Source organism: Photinus pyralis, unplaced genomic scaffold, assembly GCF_008802855.1.
Source record: "Photinus pyralis isolate 1611_PpyrPB1 unplaced genomic scaffold, Ppyr1.3 Ppyr1.4_LG9, whole genome shotgun sequence".
Lineage (NCBI taxonomy): Eukaryota > Metazoa > Arthropoda > Insecta > Coleoptera > Lampyridae > Photinus > Photinus pyralis.
The window spans coordinates 18794113-18812625 of NW_022170878.1; the positions used below are offsets into that span (position 1 = coordinate 18794113).

The 18513-nt window shown below is 36.9% G+C and overlaps 1 protein-coding gene across 2 annotated transcripts; it reads left to right on the forward strand.

Annotated features, from left to right (window-relative positions):
* Nucleotides 1–1978: 1978 nt before the first annotated feature.
* On the forward strand, nt 1979–15942 carry LOC116180326 (zinc finger protein ubi-d4 B-like). 2 transcript variants are annotated; one of them, XM_031500255.1, is made up of 8 exons: nt 1979–2148; nt 2247–2628; nt 4947–5072; nt 5125–5251; nt 8853–9188; nt 12613–12924; nt 15420–15532; nt 15584–15942. In XM_031500255.1, the coding sequence occupies exons 1-8, from the start codon at nt 2096–2098 to the stop codon at nt 15707–15709; spliced, it is 1575 nt and encodes a 524-aa protein (XP_031356115.1). In that variant the 5' UTR covers nt 1979–2095; the 3' UTR covers nt 15710–15942. The 2 variants fall into 2 exon arrangements, with proteins under 2 accessions (XP_031356115.1, XP_031356116.1); XM_031500256.1 differs by having other exon boundaries at nt 1996–2148; nt 2218–2628.
* Nucleotides 15943–18513: the final 2571 nt, after the last annotated feature.

Below are 18513 nucleotides of genomic sequence, written 5' to 3' on the forward strand. Positions count from 1 at the left end.
TACCGCTAGTATACTGTGTTCTGAAGAACCAGTTTATATTATAATTATAATGAAATCATAGAGTAAAATTTACTATATGACCAGACACAGACCATGATACTCTGTTTTATATGCATTATATTTAATCACCGGAATGTGATATTATGCTTCCTATGCAAGGAGTCTTTTAATTCTTTCAGGCCATAGACCTATTTATTTTATTATTTTAACGCCTTACCTTTACCATTGTTTATGCCTTTACCCAATTACAAACTTTATTTGAATTTAGCTAGCAATGAAAATTAAATAGGTACAGTGAGAAAATATAACTGATTATGCGTATAATTTCTAACGTTTTTGTTGGACTAGCGGTACACGTAGACCGTTTTAACACTGCTTTAGCAATTTTGTGTGGAATTTACGCAAACAAGGTCCATTTGCGCAATTCACAAATGTGGGAGTGCTGTAAGTATAGTTTATTTGTGAGAGAAAAGATCAATTCCATCCACACTACCAAGTACCATTGTATATAAAGATGTATATTATATACAATATTTTTTTTCGGGGCAAAAAAAAGGCAGTGTATAACCTTCCTTTTTTGCCAAAAATCGACTGCACAAAAATTTCTCGAGAAAACACTTTTTCTTATTAATTTTGGGGCGTAGAATCCAAAACAATTCGTACTTTTTCGATCAGACTTCTCAAAAAAAAGTTATAGACTAGAAACCAATTTCGAAAGAAAATTCAAAGGGCTGTAACTTTTGAACTAGTAGCCCAATCTTGGAACTTTTTGAAATTATGGATTCTACAGGCCACATTCTATAAGAAAATTTTTTTTCCGGGTCGATCTGAGACAATTTTTTTTTCGGGGCTCAAAAAAAGGCAGTGTATAAACCTTCCTTTTTTACCAAAAATCGACTACACCAAAATTTCTCGGGAAAACACTTTTTCTTATTAATTTTGGTGCGTAGAATCCAAACAATTCGTACTTTTTCGATCAGACTTCTCAATCAAAAGTTATAGACTAGAAACCAATTTCGAAAGAAAATTCAAAGGGCTGTAACTTTTGAACTAGCAGCCCAATCTTGGAACTGTTTGAAATTATGGATTCTACAGGCCACGTTCTATAAGAAAATTTTTTTCCGGGTCGATCTGAGTCAATTTTTTTTTTCGGGGCAAAAAAAAGGCAGTGTATAACCTTCATTTTTTGCCAAAAATCGACAGCACCAAAATTCCTCGGGAAAACACTTTTTCTTATTAATTTTGGTGCGTAGAATCCAAAACAATTCGTACTTTTTCGATCAGACTTTTCAATCAAAAGTTATAGACTGCTTGTGATTATGGGGCAAATAATAAATACGTCTTCAAACGACATTTGTTAATACATAGTTTCTAAGGATTTTAAATGTGCTACTTGTGTTTATGGAACAATTACCACTTTTTTCAGAGAATTTTTTTCCCACACTTTTGGATTACCATCAAAATTGTTAAAATTAATAGCAATAATTACTATAAAAAATTCCATTTAAATTTTAAGAAATCATTTTATATAATAATTTTTTTTTTAATTATTTTTTCATGTTCAAATTTGTATTGTATCCTTTGTTTCACAGCAACCCAGAATGTTGGGAAGGTGTAATTTATACAGAGTGGCCCAACGAGAAGTATACAGAGAGCTTTTAGGGTATTAAATTTAGAAATTTCGAAAAATCCTCGAACACGTCAATTTTGTATTCGAGGGGGACAGCTTTTGGAATACAAATCACGAACCCAAGTTTTCACCCCTCTACGTAGGGAGCTTAACCCCTAAAATTTTAAATGGAATCCTATGGTACATAATTTGAAAGCCAATTTAATCGTGATTCCTAATCTGCTTTGCTTTTTACATTCTATTGATTCGTTTTGGAGATATTCGCATTTGAATAATTTGCCGTATGATGTGTTGCCTATACCAATCGTACGGTTGGTTGCTTGCAAGCTATTGATTTTCGGGAACCTATACGCATGCGCAACACGACTGTTGTGTTCAATGTTCATGGTTGTCTTCGTGTGGTGGTGGTGTTATTTTTGAGTTTGTGCCTTTCTGGTGCCGAATTTGTAGCGTTTCCCTATCAAAATGGCAACCGTAATCTCCACAGTAAATTTTTCTAATTTGGAAAAAATCGAAACGTAAGTGTTTACCTCACATTCCCCCATTTCGCCTCTGTGGCTAATTAGACACGACAACGCCATTTTTAGGTAACAACTTTGCCCTTATTTCGTTGCAGTTTTATGAACGACACGTCCTACAGAGAAATACTGGAGAGTGCCGCCAATTACAACACGAGATTATGCATCGAGCGACGCCTACGGTTGCCATTCCTCGACAGTCAGACGGGCGTAGCTCAGAATCACTCCTCGCTGTACATGAACAAAAGGCACCGGATGCCCGGCATGGCTCCCGGCCAGATCTACACGTACCCGAGACCGCGATGGCGAAAGAGACGAAGACAATATCTGACGATGAACTCGAGGGCGTTCGCGCGAGCCGCCGACGCGCTACTCGACGGCGACGTCGACCTCCACAACATATCGCAGGTCGAGAATCCCGCCCTGCAAGATACGGATAGCAAAGACAGCCAACTGCTTTTAAAGGATGATGTCTCTAAAGTAAGTTTCGTAGTATGGAAGCCCATAGTAGGGTTACAAGGTGTTCAATAACAATGTCATTTGATCATGCGAATCGTTTTTTGAATTCTGTTTTAGTATGATTTCTGATTATGTCTGGTACACATTATTGTAGTGATCGAACCCAACATTGGAATGTGAACCGGGATTCGGATCTACCGATTCCAGTGAGCAATGCAATCTAGGGTTGGGAATTTTTCCCCATATGGTTATCGTGAGGTTAAAAAATTTTTTGTTTTTAAATGAATGTTGGCGTGGTGGGGGTTTTTGGGTGCACTGATTAAGAATCTGGTGTTAGATTTTCAAAAACAATATGGCGGACAAAAATGTCAAAAAATTGTTGTTTTTAAATGGAAGTTGGTGTAGTGATTAAGAATCTGATGTTAGATTAAAAAAAAAACAAAATAGCGAATCCAATATGGCGGACAAAAATGTCAAAAAATTGTTGTTATTAAAAGGAAGTTGGTGTAGTGATTAAGAATCTGATGTTAGATTAAAAAAAAAACAAAATAGCGAATCCAATATGGCGGACAAAAATGTCAAAAAATTGTTGTTATTAAAAGGAAGTTGGTGTAGTGATTAAGAATCTGATGTTAGATTTAAAAAAAAACAAAATAGCGAATCCAATATGGCGGACAAAAATGTCAAAAAATTGTTGTTATTAAAAGGAAGTTGGTGTAGTGATTAAGAATCTGATGTTAGATTTTGAAAAAACAAATTGGCGGATCCAATGTCGCTGACACAAGTGTCAACATTGTGTTGCTAATTCAGAATCTCATGTTAAATTTGTTAACACAAAATAGAGATCTAATATGGCAGATAAAATTACAAAAATTGTTATGTCTAGATGAAAGTTGGTGTAGTGTGGGTTTTTGGGAGCGCTAATTGAGAATCTGATGTTGAATTAAAAAAAAAACAAAATGAAGGATCCAAATGGCGGATAAAAATTACGAATAATTGTTATTTTTAAATGAAGTTGGTGTGGTTGGGGTTTTTGGGTGGGCTAATGAAGAATCTGATGTTAGATTTTCAAAAAACAAAATGGCGGATTCAATATGACGGTTGCTTTTAAATGAATGTTAGTATAGTGGGCGCGTTTACCGAACATCTGATCTTAGATTTTTTTTTTAATAAAATGGAGAATCCAATATGGCGGATAAAAATTGTTATTTGGGTTTTTGAGTGGTGATAAGAATCTGATGTTACATATTCAAAAAACAAACCCACTTTGTTGTTTTTAAATGAAAGTCATAGCGGGTTTTTGGGCGCGCTAATTGAGAATCTGATGTTTCATTTTTTAAACAAAATGGGGGTTCTAATCTGGCGGACAAAATGAGTATCACCAATTTTCCACAACCAATCAAAATTCATTTACGACTGCGGTACTAAGAGTCCCTGGTTCGAATCCGAGTTCGGGCATGGCTGAAACCCCGCCCACTCAAAAATAAAGATAAATAAGCGGAAGCAATCACGCGAAAAAAATTTCGTATCAAATAAAATCCGTTAACGGGTTCTTGTTACAACCTTCGGGTTAATTTTTGGAGGTAACAAATGCGGGCAGCTTTCTGGTGGAAGATTAGTTTTCTGAATCTGATCTGATCTAAATTTTAATAATTTCGTCCACTAACAATGACATAATAACTACACTGTCATTTTTGTAGGGCAAAAACACCAAAATCGTGAACTTTGGACATCCTGTATACATTCTTTGACCAGTTGTTATACAGGGTGATTCTTTAAATTCAGTAAATCAAAGGTTTTTTTTCGGAAATTTGCTCGTACACGTCGATTAGTATTTTAAATTGCGCTATTTTTGATGTAATAAAATTTTATACAGGGTGTTCCAAATTCGAGATATGACGTCATCGACTATTTTTTAAATGGCAATCCTAATTTTTTATGACTATTCTTAGAGTATATCAAGTTACACATATGTGCCAAATTTCTAATTTTTATTTCTTGTCTAACGTTTGGCACACATGTTTACTTTTTAAGAATAGTCATCAAAATTAGGGATGTGACGTCATTTGATCTAATCGAGTGCGTCCGTTACCGTGGTAACCGCACACATACTAAGCGAACAAATAGGCATCATATGCGAATAGGTCAAGTGACGTCACACGCCGAACGAATTTATTTTTCCAAGCGCAACTTTAAAATCTTGTAACTTTTTCATTTGTGGAGATATTTTAATGATTCTTTCGAATTTTTGTTTTATTTTACTTAAAATTTCATAATTAATTTACAACAAAAAACTGGAAACTTCTCCATTATAGCAACATTTAATCTCCAACTTACAGGATTGGTACTACGACGAGCAAGACATAATGGAGATGGACGCGTACGACGAGCCCGACCAGGACTCCGATTTGGACTACGAGGAGACTTACAGCAAACGTAGCAAGCGAAGGAAAGGGACGGGAAGGGTGAGAATTTGAGCGAGTTTGCGATTTCGTTTACGCAACGCTTTCGTTTTAGAGCCGCGGCACGGACTCGCCGAACGCCCCGGGACGTCGAAAAGGCGGCGGGCGCGGTAGGAAGAAGACGTACGCGCACAATTTCGATCCGACGCCCGGAGATCCGGACAAACCTTTCGCTTGCGAACGTAAGTGTTATTCGGAAATCGGGCGTAATCGAACGCGTAGGAGGACACTGACGGACTATTTTTACTTTTAACTGGCGTCGCCAGTTAAAAGGTAAACGTCAATTAAAAGGCCTGCTGCCGCTTCGCCAAAATATACCTATACAAAGGTGCTTGTGCATGTATTGAAGTTATTGTCGAGCAATTTTATTTGTGTAGAGTCATATGTGGTCTGTTACAAAATAATGTTCGTATGCAGAGTTAACGTCTGTGCTAAAGATGGTACAAGTGGTAACGCTTTATGCTTAGAGAGCTTTTTCTTCTATTGCTTAGGTAGGGACTCGAACCGAAAGTTTTTACCGACACAATGTGCCAGTGGGAGGTTAAGTCGCAGCTTCATTGATTAATCGAGTGTATGTCAGATGTCGCTTATTTTATGCAATTTTCTCAGAATCTTGTAAGGATTTTCTTAGAATCTTTTGATAATCCTCTTATAATCATATTCTTACAATCTACTTGCATTCTGTTTGGAATAAAAAAATTATTAGGCGACAAAGGCTTAATGAAAATTACGTTTTTCAGATTAGCCAACTCAAGAATAATAAACTATTAAGAATTAGGAAATATGAAGTAAAAAAAGTAAGTGATTAAGATTGTGGAAAATTTAGGGTTTCTTCCGCAAATTTTCTTGTTGAAAACGCTTAAATGCTTAATTACACACAAGAACAAATTCAATAAACATTTTGTGCCCTTTATAGATCATTTTAAGCAACTTTTAAAGAATAAAATGTTTACCAGTCTATATGTACCTACAGGGTGGTTCAAATTCGTGGCTTATCATTAGGACTCAAAAAAACGCTTTGAAAATAACATCACCGAAAATCTCAAATTTCGTCATTTTCCCTAGCTTAAGTGGTTGGGCGGTTCCTGCTAGCACCTTCTATGGGCACTTTTTCCTGAGAATCTAAATCTGTTATCAGAATTTCCATAACACGTTACTATTTTCGTATTTCTTATGGACGCCATATAGGATTGGAGGACTAAACAAAAGAAATTCAGTTGAATGCTTCGTCATAGCCATGTTGGTTCATCAGTATCTAGCTACCCATGGAACATTTGATTTGAAATTTTTCTTGTAAATTTATGTGGAAGTATAGAGTGACCGGTTATTATTTGTCTTTTTTTGTCTTCTATCTCATTTGGTAAAACTCCAACATGGCGCCCATAAGAAATAAGTAAACAGCTTTTATATCTAGCGTGTTATGGAAATTCTGATAACAAATTCAGATTCTACCATTTAACCCATACTGTATCTGTCACAGTTTCGGAGATCTCAGTGGTGAGCCAAGAATTTGGACCACCCTGTACGTACTACGTTTTATATGTACAAGAAGATAACGAGCAGTTCCCGACGTTTTCTTTAATAATTTTGTTTTATGCTGGACCGATTTCACCAAATTCGAGCTTCGAATTGAAGCGGCGCGACTTTTCCGATGTGCGGCTACTCCCAGACAATTCGTTCTCCCCCCCCCCCTCTGCCCTTCCCCGGACGATGGGCGCGCTTCCGGGAACAAAATTCGCACATGGGTAAACCGTTAAACTGGACGAATCCCGGCCGCGGGGGGGGGGGCGTAAGAGGAAGTGAGGGTGCAATTGCTCGAAAACTAGTCCTGTCTTCCCCTATCGAAACGCCCTTAATGGATAGCGCCAACAAATCTATACAGGGTATATAAGTATGAAAAAAAAATTGGGTGGGAGAGCGGATCAAAACAAGTACTTTTGCCAAATAAACCGCGCGTCCAACGTGATGGAATGTGCATTTCTTCTTTAATGTTTTTTTCTGCAATCATAAGAGTTACAAAGACTGGTGGCACGTCTTTGAATAGGCTACTAGCGAGTCATCAAAATGCGGCAAATAAAAAAATTATCCATTTAAGTCTCTAGACTTTGCAAAATATCAAGCAAAAGCAAAAAATTGTGTTCTTCAAAGCAACGAAGCAAGCATGCACGTCCACTTTTAAATATAATTATAAGAAATTAATTCTATTTATTTTGTAACTTTATTGTGTGAAATTTGACGCAGTGTACACCACCCACAAAACGCCTGGCCTGCTAGCTCAAAGAAACAAAATTGAAAATTAGATTGTTTTGTAATCGTTTCGTACACTTCCAGCATCTGCTACAAAGAAAAATCCCCACACTGACTTAAATTAATAATTTTGGGAGGCCTCAATCAGCACGTGAAATAAATCTTCGATATGAAAAGGTTAATCCCACATAAAGACTATCGGGGTCGCACAATGGCTTCGAATAAACACACAATTAATTGATTGACAATCATAAAATTTATACCAAAAGGCATGAAATTTCTGAAATAAAGAGAATAAAGCTTGTTTTTACATAATACCCCGTACGCATACGGTCGACAGTGAAAAAAATTACATTACTAGTTTTTTTGTTTATAATCCAAATAATCGGGCCATAACAAGGCTTGTGATAAACAAAACCTTTAAGCAACAAAAGAACCTCAACAGAAAGCCTCAGGTTGCACTAAAACTGCTTCCTTTACTTCAACTTGACTAACTTCTTCCGAATGCGGATAACATGCGTTGAACTTTTCACAACTTTGTAACAACTTCAGTTAACTTTTTTCTGTACAGAAATATTATAAAAATTACGAACTTCAATCATTCAAATAGGGTGAAACGCCCCCATAAAAATAGCGTACACTCTTTTCCAACCGTCGCGAACCAGGTAGCAGCCACCTCCTTGTCGTATTTAACGAAACATTTCCATAATAAGATAAATCTTCTTGCGCCAATCAAAACTGGATTAGATAACGCCAACTTCGAAGGAACGCCCCCTCTTCTTTCTCACGAGACTCGCAATTGTTCGTGCGATAAGCGATAGAAGCGATAAAAATTGTAAAATGAAAACAACACTAAGACACATATTCAAATGAAATAAACCAATTCTGTGCTCTTTATCACTTTGACATCTATGTTAAGATTGAAACTAAACACAATTCAATTTGCGTATATAGCGAACCAACAGCTTCTAGAAAAATCTGGAATCAGCATATCATACTTCATAGACCACTTTCTTATCACTGGTGATTAATTTGTTATGGACCTTATAGCGCCTTTATAACGATCTAGAAAATTCGCTACACTAACAAGATAAAATTCACTAGACTTTCTGCGATTATTGCATTACATGCAGAAAACAAACTACACTTTTTAGTAAAACCAAAGTGATTTTTCTCCAGTGGTTGCCACGGGTTATAGTCTGTGGCGTAATCACAGAGCTGGAAATTAGGCTCACATTTTTCTTAATGCTAATCATAGGATCACACTCATTACTAAGCGGCACGCCCCTTACATTTATTATATCGATTTCGGTTCGGGTTCAAACTAACTGACGCTTTGGTACTTGAAATCATTGTTTCCACTAACTGAACTATTCGCGCTTCTAAATGAAACACTAATCGCCACCATTTAAGCACTAATCGGTTCCAGTTCTGGTAAGCTCGAGCATAACTGCATTTAGTGCTTGAGCATCTTTAAGCATTTCGGCGTCTGCACCAAAAACCAAATTGTGTTGTTTGTAAGTGAAAAAATTTCAGTGTGCGGAGCGCGGTACAAGACACGACCCGGCCTGACCTACCACTACGGCCATTCGCACAAAGAGGGGGCTAGCGATGAAAATTCTCGTGACAGCAATGCCCCCATGCCGACCGCCCCGGTCGTCGGCATGCCCAACGTGCCGGGAGGACCGCCTATGCCGCCGGGTATGGGTCTACCCATGGGCATGGGTGGGCCTGCTTCTCTTGGGGGCTTGGTTACGGGTGGTCCAGTCGTGGGTGACGGTGCGTCCAACAACCTATCACCCGCGCAAGGGATTCTACAGGGATCTGTCTATCAAGATAGCTATGTATCGTTTCTGAATCAACCAAACGCCGGTACTGCCTTCTTTTTTACTTTTCTGTGTGTTTCTGTTTTGCATGCATGTTAGTTGTTTGCCCAGTGTGAGTAAACTTTTTTTGTTTTCAGTTTTTTAATGTTTTTATTAACAATGGTGATGTTTTGTTTTGTACACTAGTTTGTTTGTTTTTGTTGTAAAAAGCATAATGCGGTTGTCATAGGAACCATGTTATAGGTAATAGTAATTTTGTACCTAACGTATTGAAAACGCGTCTATTGATTTATGGAGAAATGCGTTGTATTAGCTCTCTACTATTTGGTGAAGTGTCGCCCTCTATATTTCAGTGAACATGTTTTGAATTATTTTTAATTTGGACAAAGTTGCTTGAATTTAATTTGTGAGAGTCGTTTAGCAAAACAAAAACAAAAGGAGAACGCAGTAAGTTTAAGGAGTAGTGAGGATATTTTCATTGTCGTATGTTTTCGTTGGTATGGCTTCAGTTTAATTGAGAAAACAGGCTGAAGGCTCAAATGTTTATGATTATTCAGATTATTCAAGCCTTCTTCACTTTCTTCCTCTTTCACCCCCTTCTCAGGTCTCCTTCACCCTTCTTTCCATACTCTTCAAGATTTTACTAAATGATCATATTTTTAAATGTAACACAGTATATCTTAACGTCATTTTTTTTGCATTTTTTTTCTTTTTTACATTGATTTTTAAGGGAATCAAAAATAAAATCCCTTCTTATAGTTTTTAAATAGTAGGCCATGGATCAATCAATCAATCAAATCTCAGAAACGGTGGTCCAAACAAATTTTTTACTGCGCCACTGGGTTCTACGTAAAAATATCTAAAATAGGCACTTGTCCCTTTTTTTCTTTCTTACATGGTTAGTAAGATATGATAACATCTTCTATCTTTCTCGTCATGATCTCTTCCAGTTGGTGTCGCACTCAACCATCATTGCAACAAGGCTCTCCCGTCTGACACTCGACCTTGCGAATCCCTTGTCATAGTTCATTTTGAGCACCTGGCTTGCATAATCACCCATAATAGGGGTTCGAACACGGAACCCCCGCGCTCTTTTCAAACTGCATGGGCATCTGCGGGGGATTTTTGACCACCACCGTGCTATCGGCCAGATATTCAGATGCGTCGAGTAAAAGCATTTTTGACGTCCAGAGATTATTTTTACTATGTCCCACTATTTGCCCTTTTACTTCTTTCCGGTATAGCTTTAACGCTCCCATACCGCATCTGCCTCGAATGAACTTCATATCCCCCCCGCCCCATAGTTTTGCACGCACTGCGAAAAGATATGTCATTGCCCACCATGAGAGTCGTCTTGATCTTCTTTATCGCCTCACACATCCCTATCGATCTTGTCTGATATTTAGCTTCTCTTGCTCTCCCCGAGGAAGCTCTTTAGAGCATCATCCCTTTTGGACTTCAGTAACTTTTTTCTTTCTCTTTTATGGAATACTCTGTATATTGTAATCTAAATAGACAGCATATTAAATTGTATTTTCAAAAATATAACACGCCAGGGATGATATTCAAAAAATTTAAAAAAATTAAAAAATTTTTCAAAACAATTTTTGAATTTTTAAAATTTTGTTTAGTCTTTTTTGAATCAATATATTACTTTTTTGATAGCACTAACAATTACGAACACCCTAGAAGAGTGTCGAAAATGGTTCTATATCCCACTGTTTCTCCTTTTGACCTCTTCCGCCATAGCGGGTCTGACCCCCCCCCCCCACTCGCACACCCTATAGGTTTGCATGCACTGGGAAAAGATTTGCAATTGGCCACTAGGGGAGGCCTTCCACTCCACACATCCTTATCGATGTCGTCTGACCAAGCTTTTAAGTGCATTAACCCTTTTGGCATTCAGTAAATTTTTTTCGTGCTCTACCTGAATCCCGGCCTTACGCTTCCTCTGATATACCCTCTTAGTCCAGGCATACTCTTTGCGTTGTCTGTTCGCGTAAAGAACTTATCGGATTTAACCTATTTTTTCTAAATGGAATACCCTGTATATGATATGGAATGGGATATGGCATGATATTCAAAAAAGGTTCACAAAAAAAAGTTCAAATAATTCAAAAAAATACAAAAACATTTCAAAACAATTTTTGAATGAATATTGAATTTTTTAGTGTTATATTTTTTAAAAGACAATATGCAATCCTTTAGATTAAATTATACAGGGTCTTCCATAGAAAAAGTTAGATTCGATAACTTTTTCACCTGACCCTATATGTAGTTAAAAAAGATATTACATTTTCTTTTCAAAAATATAACACACCAGGGATATTCAAAAAAGATTCAAATAAAAATTTCAAAACAATTTTTGAGTTTTTTTAATTTTATTATTTTTTTGAATCAATATTGAATTTTTTAATGTTATATTTTTGAAAAGAGATTTTAATATCCTATCTTTTTAGATTAAATTATACAGGGTTTTCAATTAAAAAAATGAGGTTAGGTTCGATAATTTTTTTACCTGACCCTATATGTTCTTAGATAAAAAAGATATAGAACAATGCTTTATACAAGAGTTTCTTTATAATGGTTGTTGAATAAACCGCCGTTTTCAAATTAAGTATAATGGGATCTGGTAAAAAAAGTTATCAGAGCTCACATAATTTTTTTAAATTAATTTAATTAAATTTTCTTTTCAAAAATATAACATACCATACTTCAAAAAAGATTCAAATAAAAAAATTAAAATGGTTCAAAACAATTTTTGGGTTTTTAAAGTTTGTCGAAAATATGAAATTCTGTTTTCAAATATCCAGGGATGATATTAAAAAAAGATTCAAGTCATTAAAACAATTTCAAAAAAGATTCAAATAATTCATTTTTGAATTTTTTAGCGTTTGAAATGGCACTATTTTTTTTACATTTAATTAACAAGGTCTTTCATTTAAAAAATGAGGTTGGGTCCAATAACCGGTCTAATCCGATTATAATACTGTATTGCTCTTGTTCTCCTGTAGCCCTTGCGCGATCGAAGGCTTCGTTCTGTCTTTATCCATAACCTCTGTTTCTCCTATTGCAGCACTTCATGCTAATGTGGCTCTGTTTTCAGCAATTATAACACCTTTCCACTCTGGTGCCTGTACGTATCCTACACTTCACCACACTCTCAGATATGACCCGTTTATTCTTCTTTCCGTATCGCGTTTTTCTTTTACGATTCCACATCCTGTGTTTCCTTCACATCCATTTTCTGCTCCTATCTTCATGCTTTGATATCATCGTCAATGATTCTTCCTTCCCGTCTCATTGCATGTTTTAACGCCATCTTCTAGACTATCGCACTGCACTAGTAACTTCCCTCGAGTACAGTTCAGTACTGGATTTAGAGTTTCTTTATTTCAAAGGCGCATCACTCCTTTTGTTTTTGGTACCGAGTAGGTTTCAGCAAATTGATAGTGAAAAATGTTGTGTAGGCACTCCGGGCGGTCCGATCAGACGAAGTCGGCCGGGAGGCCTACAGCCCTCTCCCCAATCGCAAGCGCCGCCCAACCTACCACCGAATCTTCCGAATCAGCCGCCCCTACTCCCGATGGACGATCCTCCGATGCCCATCCTTGTGGCGGAGAAGAACTACGATCCGATGCCGCCCGTCTCGATCATGGACCATCTCAAGGATAAGGCGATGCCGAGTCCGTACTGCGACTTCTGCCTCGGCGACTCGAGAGAGAACAAGAAGACGGGCGGCTCCGAGGAGCTGGTGTCGTGCGCCGACTGCGGTCGATCAGGTAAGGGCGATCGAATGGACGGACGGCCGATTCCCGCCAAAAAAGGTCGAAAAAAGCGCATTCAATGAGTGTAATTCCTACTTGTAAATACTCGAATGATGAAAGGATGCAATAAGGGGTTTGCCGATCGGACGGTGTGTACATATTTTTACAGTAACACCATCAGATATATCAAAATCGTTAGCTGTAAGTGTAGAACAAATTCTATACCTAGTGAATGTCTTGTGATGGTTGACGATTATCATTTTGTGAATTTAGTAAATGTAGGGTTAAACGGACCATCTTTGGATGTTAGTACAATTTTTGAAGTTCCTTCTTTTATTAAATTATTGCATTTGCGCGAAGATGGGGAGGGCCACCCAATCATTTTCTTTTAATTTCAGACTTCAGCAAACAACTAAAGAGAAAGTACAAATTTTATACTCATTTAAGTGGGAGTAACAAGGATCCTCTCTTATTATTAGTCACAAGAGTTTCGGTTCAGTATTATTCGATGTAGGAGATTCTAAATTCGTGTTTCTGAATTTAAAAACAAACGAATTAGGTGGCCCTTTCTACGCCTATGACAATGTGGGTTAAAATGGTTTGTCTGCGCGGTCATTCGCCGCTGTAGATAAACGACGCACCCTGTAGAAATACTGCCAAATTTGTACAAAGGGAAATTTAGTAGTCACTTATTAGTACGAGCCGAATCACTCGTAGGCTCGGAATACACATCACCAAAATTGAGAGGGGAATACACATCAGTCACACTTTGTGATCATTCTTACTAATTTATTTTAGGAAATCCGAGAGGATACTTTTGTTATAATTGAAATGGTAGGTTACGCTTTTCTTTTCGAAATTCTCGCTAAATAGACTGGATTAACCAAATATGTATGCGTTAGGGATTTTAGGTTTTAAGACTTTGCGTCTTCCAAATTTCTTTTGTTTTTTTATACGACGACGATTCTGATTTCTTCGCAAATTATTTATTATTATTATCGCGTTAATTGTATTGATCGCTTTTACCTTATATGGATAGCTAATCAGTACTATCGTAAATAAATCTCGATTATATATACACATGAACATTATAATAGCGTTAATTGAAATTATTTATTCTAGCGTAGGGAATTTTGAATGATTTTTACACTTTTAATTTTCTTGAAATATTAACTGCAGTCGAGTGGTAAGAAGCATTCAAAATTTAATGAAATTGTTGTAAGAACAGTTATTTTCCAAGCATTTTAAAAAGTGTATTGTTATAGTGCAATAAATGATGCCAATACATAAAATATAAATGGTTTTATTTAGTGCTGAGGTATAGTGGCACTTCATTTTATGTAAATTTTTCTATTATACTTTTCGTCTTAAAACATTCTCATCTTTTATAGTTGTGCGCGCTTTTTTTTAGTTGTCTTGCAAAGAAAAATTTCATAACTTGGAAAGTCACTGTTCTTCGGCACTTACTACCTACCTGTAGATAGCATACTGTTTTGAGCTCCTTTACAGAGTCCCCAACTTACTCACCATGTGAGTGTAGAGAAAGCGATAATCAACAAAGCGAGTATTCCGGTTTCAGAATTGAGACTTAAGGATTTCCATTTTCATGTTCTGGTTCTAAAATCTCCAGCTGGTTCCTGTTTTGAAATATTCTTATTACAATTTTTAGGCTTTATGTTGCAATTTTCCAGTAGAGAGATATTCAGGTAGCCCATTCGTTAGAAGTTTTTAAATTTGCAGTTGAATAGAAACTTGAAATTTGATTCACAGTCATAATCGACTACAGTGGAGTCCTGATAATTCGAGTCTTGAAAGCATTTAGGTTTGGATTTCAGTTTTTGAATTAACTATACAAAGTTTCACCTGACAATTCTTGTGCACGAAAAAATCTGACATGAAAACTCTATCCGGGTCGGACAATGGGTTCAATTAATTGGTTGACTATAACCAAAATTTATTCTCCAAAAAATTAAAACAATAAAGCTGGAAGGAAGAAAACATTCAGTGCCTTTTTTACACATACCACGCACGCAGACGGTTGACAATTAAAATAAGAAATCTTAAATAATCTGATTGTAACATATTTGCGATATGTTTTCAGGTGTCACTTAAGGGTTGACGTTTCTGTTTATCATCCGGGTTTCAAGGATAAACTTAAGCATCAAGTGCTGCATACCCTGTTCCATTTGTCTGATTCTGTTTTGATCTTCGTGTCTAGGTTTCAGTTCTTAGGTGGCGCGTTTTAGGATACCATACGCATTGACATGTTTAGTTTAGTTTCTTGGTTCTCAGGAATCAGGTTTTAGATTTCTGGTCTTGAACATTTTCAAAGTTATATGCTCCAACTGATAAGAATCAACAACTTGTGTTACTTTCTGCCTTATTCGTTCACTTTGAAGAAACGTTTAGCATAAATTAAATCTTTTAAGGTTAAGTGGAAGAGTAACTAATTACTAATGAAACATTAAGGCAGCTGCTTCGACCGTAACATATTTAAACTTTTTTTTTAGCTCATCCGACATGCCTTCAATTTACAATGAATATGATTATTTCTGTGCGGAAATATCGTTGGCAGTGCATCGAATGTAAATGTTGCTCAGTATGCGGAAACTCCGATAACGATGTGAGTACGCTCAATTTTCTAGCTCCCTCTCGTAACTTATCCGACTTGCAGGATCAGCTTCTGTTTTGCGACGACTGCGACCGAGGCTACCACATGTACTGCCTGTCGCCGCCGTTGAACACGCCGCCCGAAGGGTCCTGGTCCTGTAAGCTGTGCATCGATCAGTTTCACAAATAGGTCCTCTACCTTTAATTTCCTTAACATATTTTTTTTCTAGTTCCCTAAGTAAAAAGTACTTAATTCGAAACGATACTTAATTGTTTGTCTTAATTTTATTGTAGCTACCTCGTTGGATTAATGATAAAGGTATTTTATACAAATTCATTAACTTTTTTAATAGCATTCATAGTTTTTAGTGTATACTAACTTGTAAAATTATTTCTTTTATTAAATATGACATAGATAATGAAGGACACTTCATTTATTTTTATATCGTCCTACTAAGAGGAAAAAACTGACAGATAACGATAACTCCGAAACAAAGATAGTTCAAGTGAGTGATTCGAACAATTTACTCGATTAGATAATGCTCAACTTAAAAACCGAGATAAATCTAAAAGGTAAGTTCACCGTCCTTTCAGAACCTCTCGGCTTTAAACGCAATTGACTCGCGCGGGTCAAGGGAGTCGTAACAAAGGCGTCGCATGCACATTTTTGCATTTGAAATATTATCAGTAGGTCGTTTAGTTCACTGGAAGAGATAGCCTTGTTCGTACGAGATACGTGCAGATTTATTAATTGATAAATTGTTTGAGTAGTGACAATTAGTCAACAAGTTAAACGTAGACATTTTGTTGCTTGAGGCACTTGTAATGAATCTGACGCAACATCCCTTTTTTCAATTTTTTTAACTGGGAGGGATCACAGAATCTTCCTTTGGTGCTACCTAATGGTTCAATGATCTATATATATTTTGTTAGGCGAATTTCTTTATATCGCAAATTTTATTTTGGTTCTCTGCAATCTGTGGGGGCACTTGCGAGCATATTTTGCTGAGTTGCAATTAGACACCGTAAACAATTATGATAATTACAATTGAGAGGGGGTCCTCAAACAGGGACTTAAAGAAAAGCTTGCAATGCAATGTTTTGTTTGGGGATATCATTTTATCATGTTTATAATTAAATTAGTGCCTATAAATAGACTGCATTATAGTCGGCCCTTTGAAACTCCTCTCGATTTCAATACGTGGAAAATTACGTGTACATCTACACTTCATAAATAATGCAAATATGGATTTTAATCACGGAAATAACCGGCTATGATTAGATAAAAAAAGTTTGAGATGAATTGAGATTGAATTTAACCAAATGTAGGTACTTGTGGCTAATGACGTAAAGTACAGAAACTGCAGTTTGAGTCAATTTGATTTGTGGAAGAAAATTGATCTTGTGCCGCATATCGAACGAATTTATTAGATTTACCATAGCCCCACTGATTCATTATACTGTATACAACAGAACCACTCGAGGCATATGTCAAACTTGATACCTTGGAAACAATCGGATGAATGGCTTATGTAATGTTTACATTAATAAATCAGCTTTCAGTGGAAGGGTCTTTGAAATCATCTGTGAAGACACCCCCGATAATTGAAACTTATGTGAGTGTATCCCATACCCAAGACATTCAACATGATATTGCCTGAAGGATGTACCCTACCCCAAGGGAAATATGAGATATAAATGTGCTAAACGTTTTGGAAACAAATTTAGCTCTGGGGGGTATAGACTAGGTGGTATTCCATACCCCCCAGTAAGGGAAGCAATGAGGGGCTTACCTCAAATCCTAAAACTCTGACTCATGGTTGTGGTCTCTTTGGTGGGAGGACCATCGAATCCGATCCTTTGATGCTGGGAGACATTCCATACTCCCGGTGCTACGCTGTCCCCCCAACTCTCAACATGATTCAGTTAAAGCTGAACTGTGGTGCTAATTAAGGGTTCCGGGTTCGGGGATGGATATTTGTAAATGTATAGTGGGTTGGGTTGGTAGAGCAGCCTTGGCCCCGACCACTCAAAAAAAAGCAAAATTTAAAAAAATATTGCCTGAGGGGTATAACCTGCCCACTCCGCAAGGAAAAAATGGAAGTTCCTCTTTAAAAAATATCTGGAGAGGTGAAAGGTCCTAAAAGTTTTGGGAAAAAACTGAATACTGGGGGGGTCTGGGTGGGTATGGAATTACTCCTCAGTACCAGAAGCTTTGATAGGCTTACCTTAAAAGATTATCCTAGATCTCTTATTCACAGTTAATGTCACTTTCGCCGGATGACCGTCGCATTCGATTTTTTGCTGGGAGGTATTCTACCAGACCCCCTGGTACTACGTTGTTCCCAGGGTTACAGCCCTTTGAATTTTCTTTCGAAATTGGTTTCTAAGAAGTGCATAACCTTTGATTGAGAAGTCTAATTGAAAAAGTACGAATTGTTTTGGATTCTACGCACCAAAATTAATAAGAAAAAGTGTTTTCCCGAGAAATTTTGGTGTAGTCGATTTTTGGTAAAAAGGAAGGTAATACACTGCCTTTTTTCGAGGCCCGAAGAAAAAATTGTCTCAGATCGACCCTGAAAAAAATTTTCTTATAGAATGTGGCCTGTAGAATCCATAATTTCAAACAGTTCCAAGATTGGGCTACTGATTCAAAAGTTACAGCCCTATGAATTTTCTTTCGAAATTGGTTTCTAAGAAGTCCATAACCTTTGATTGAGAAGTCTGATCGAAAAAGTACGAATTGTTTTGGATTCTACGCCCCAAAATTAATAAGAAAAAATGTTTTCTCGAGAAATTTTTGTGCAGTCGATTTTTGGCAAAAAAGGGAAGGTTATACACTGCCTTTTTTTGAGGCCCCAAAAAAAATTGTCTCAGATCGACCCGGAGAAAAAATTTTCTTATAGAATGTGGCCTGTAGAATCCATAATTTCAAACAGTTCCAAGATTGGGCTACTAGTTCAAAAGTTACAGCCCTTTGAATTTTCTTTCGAA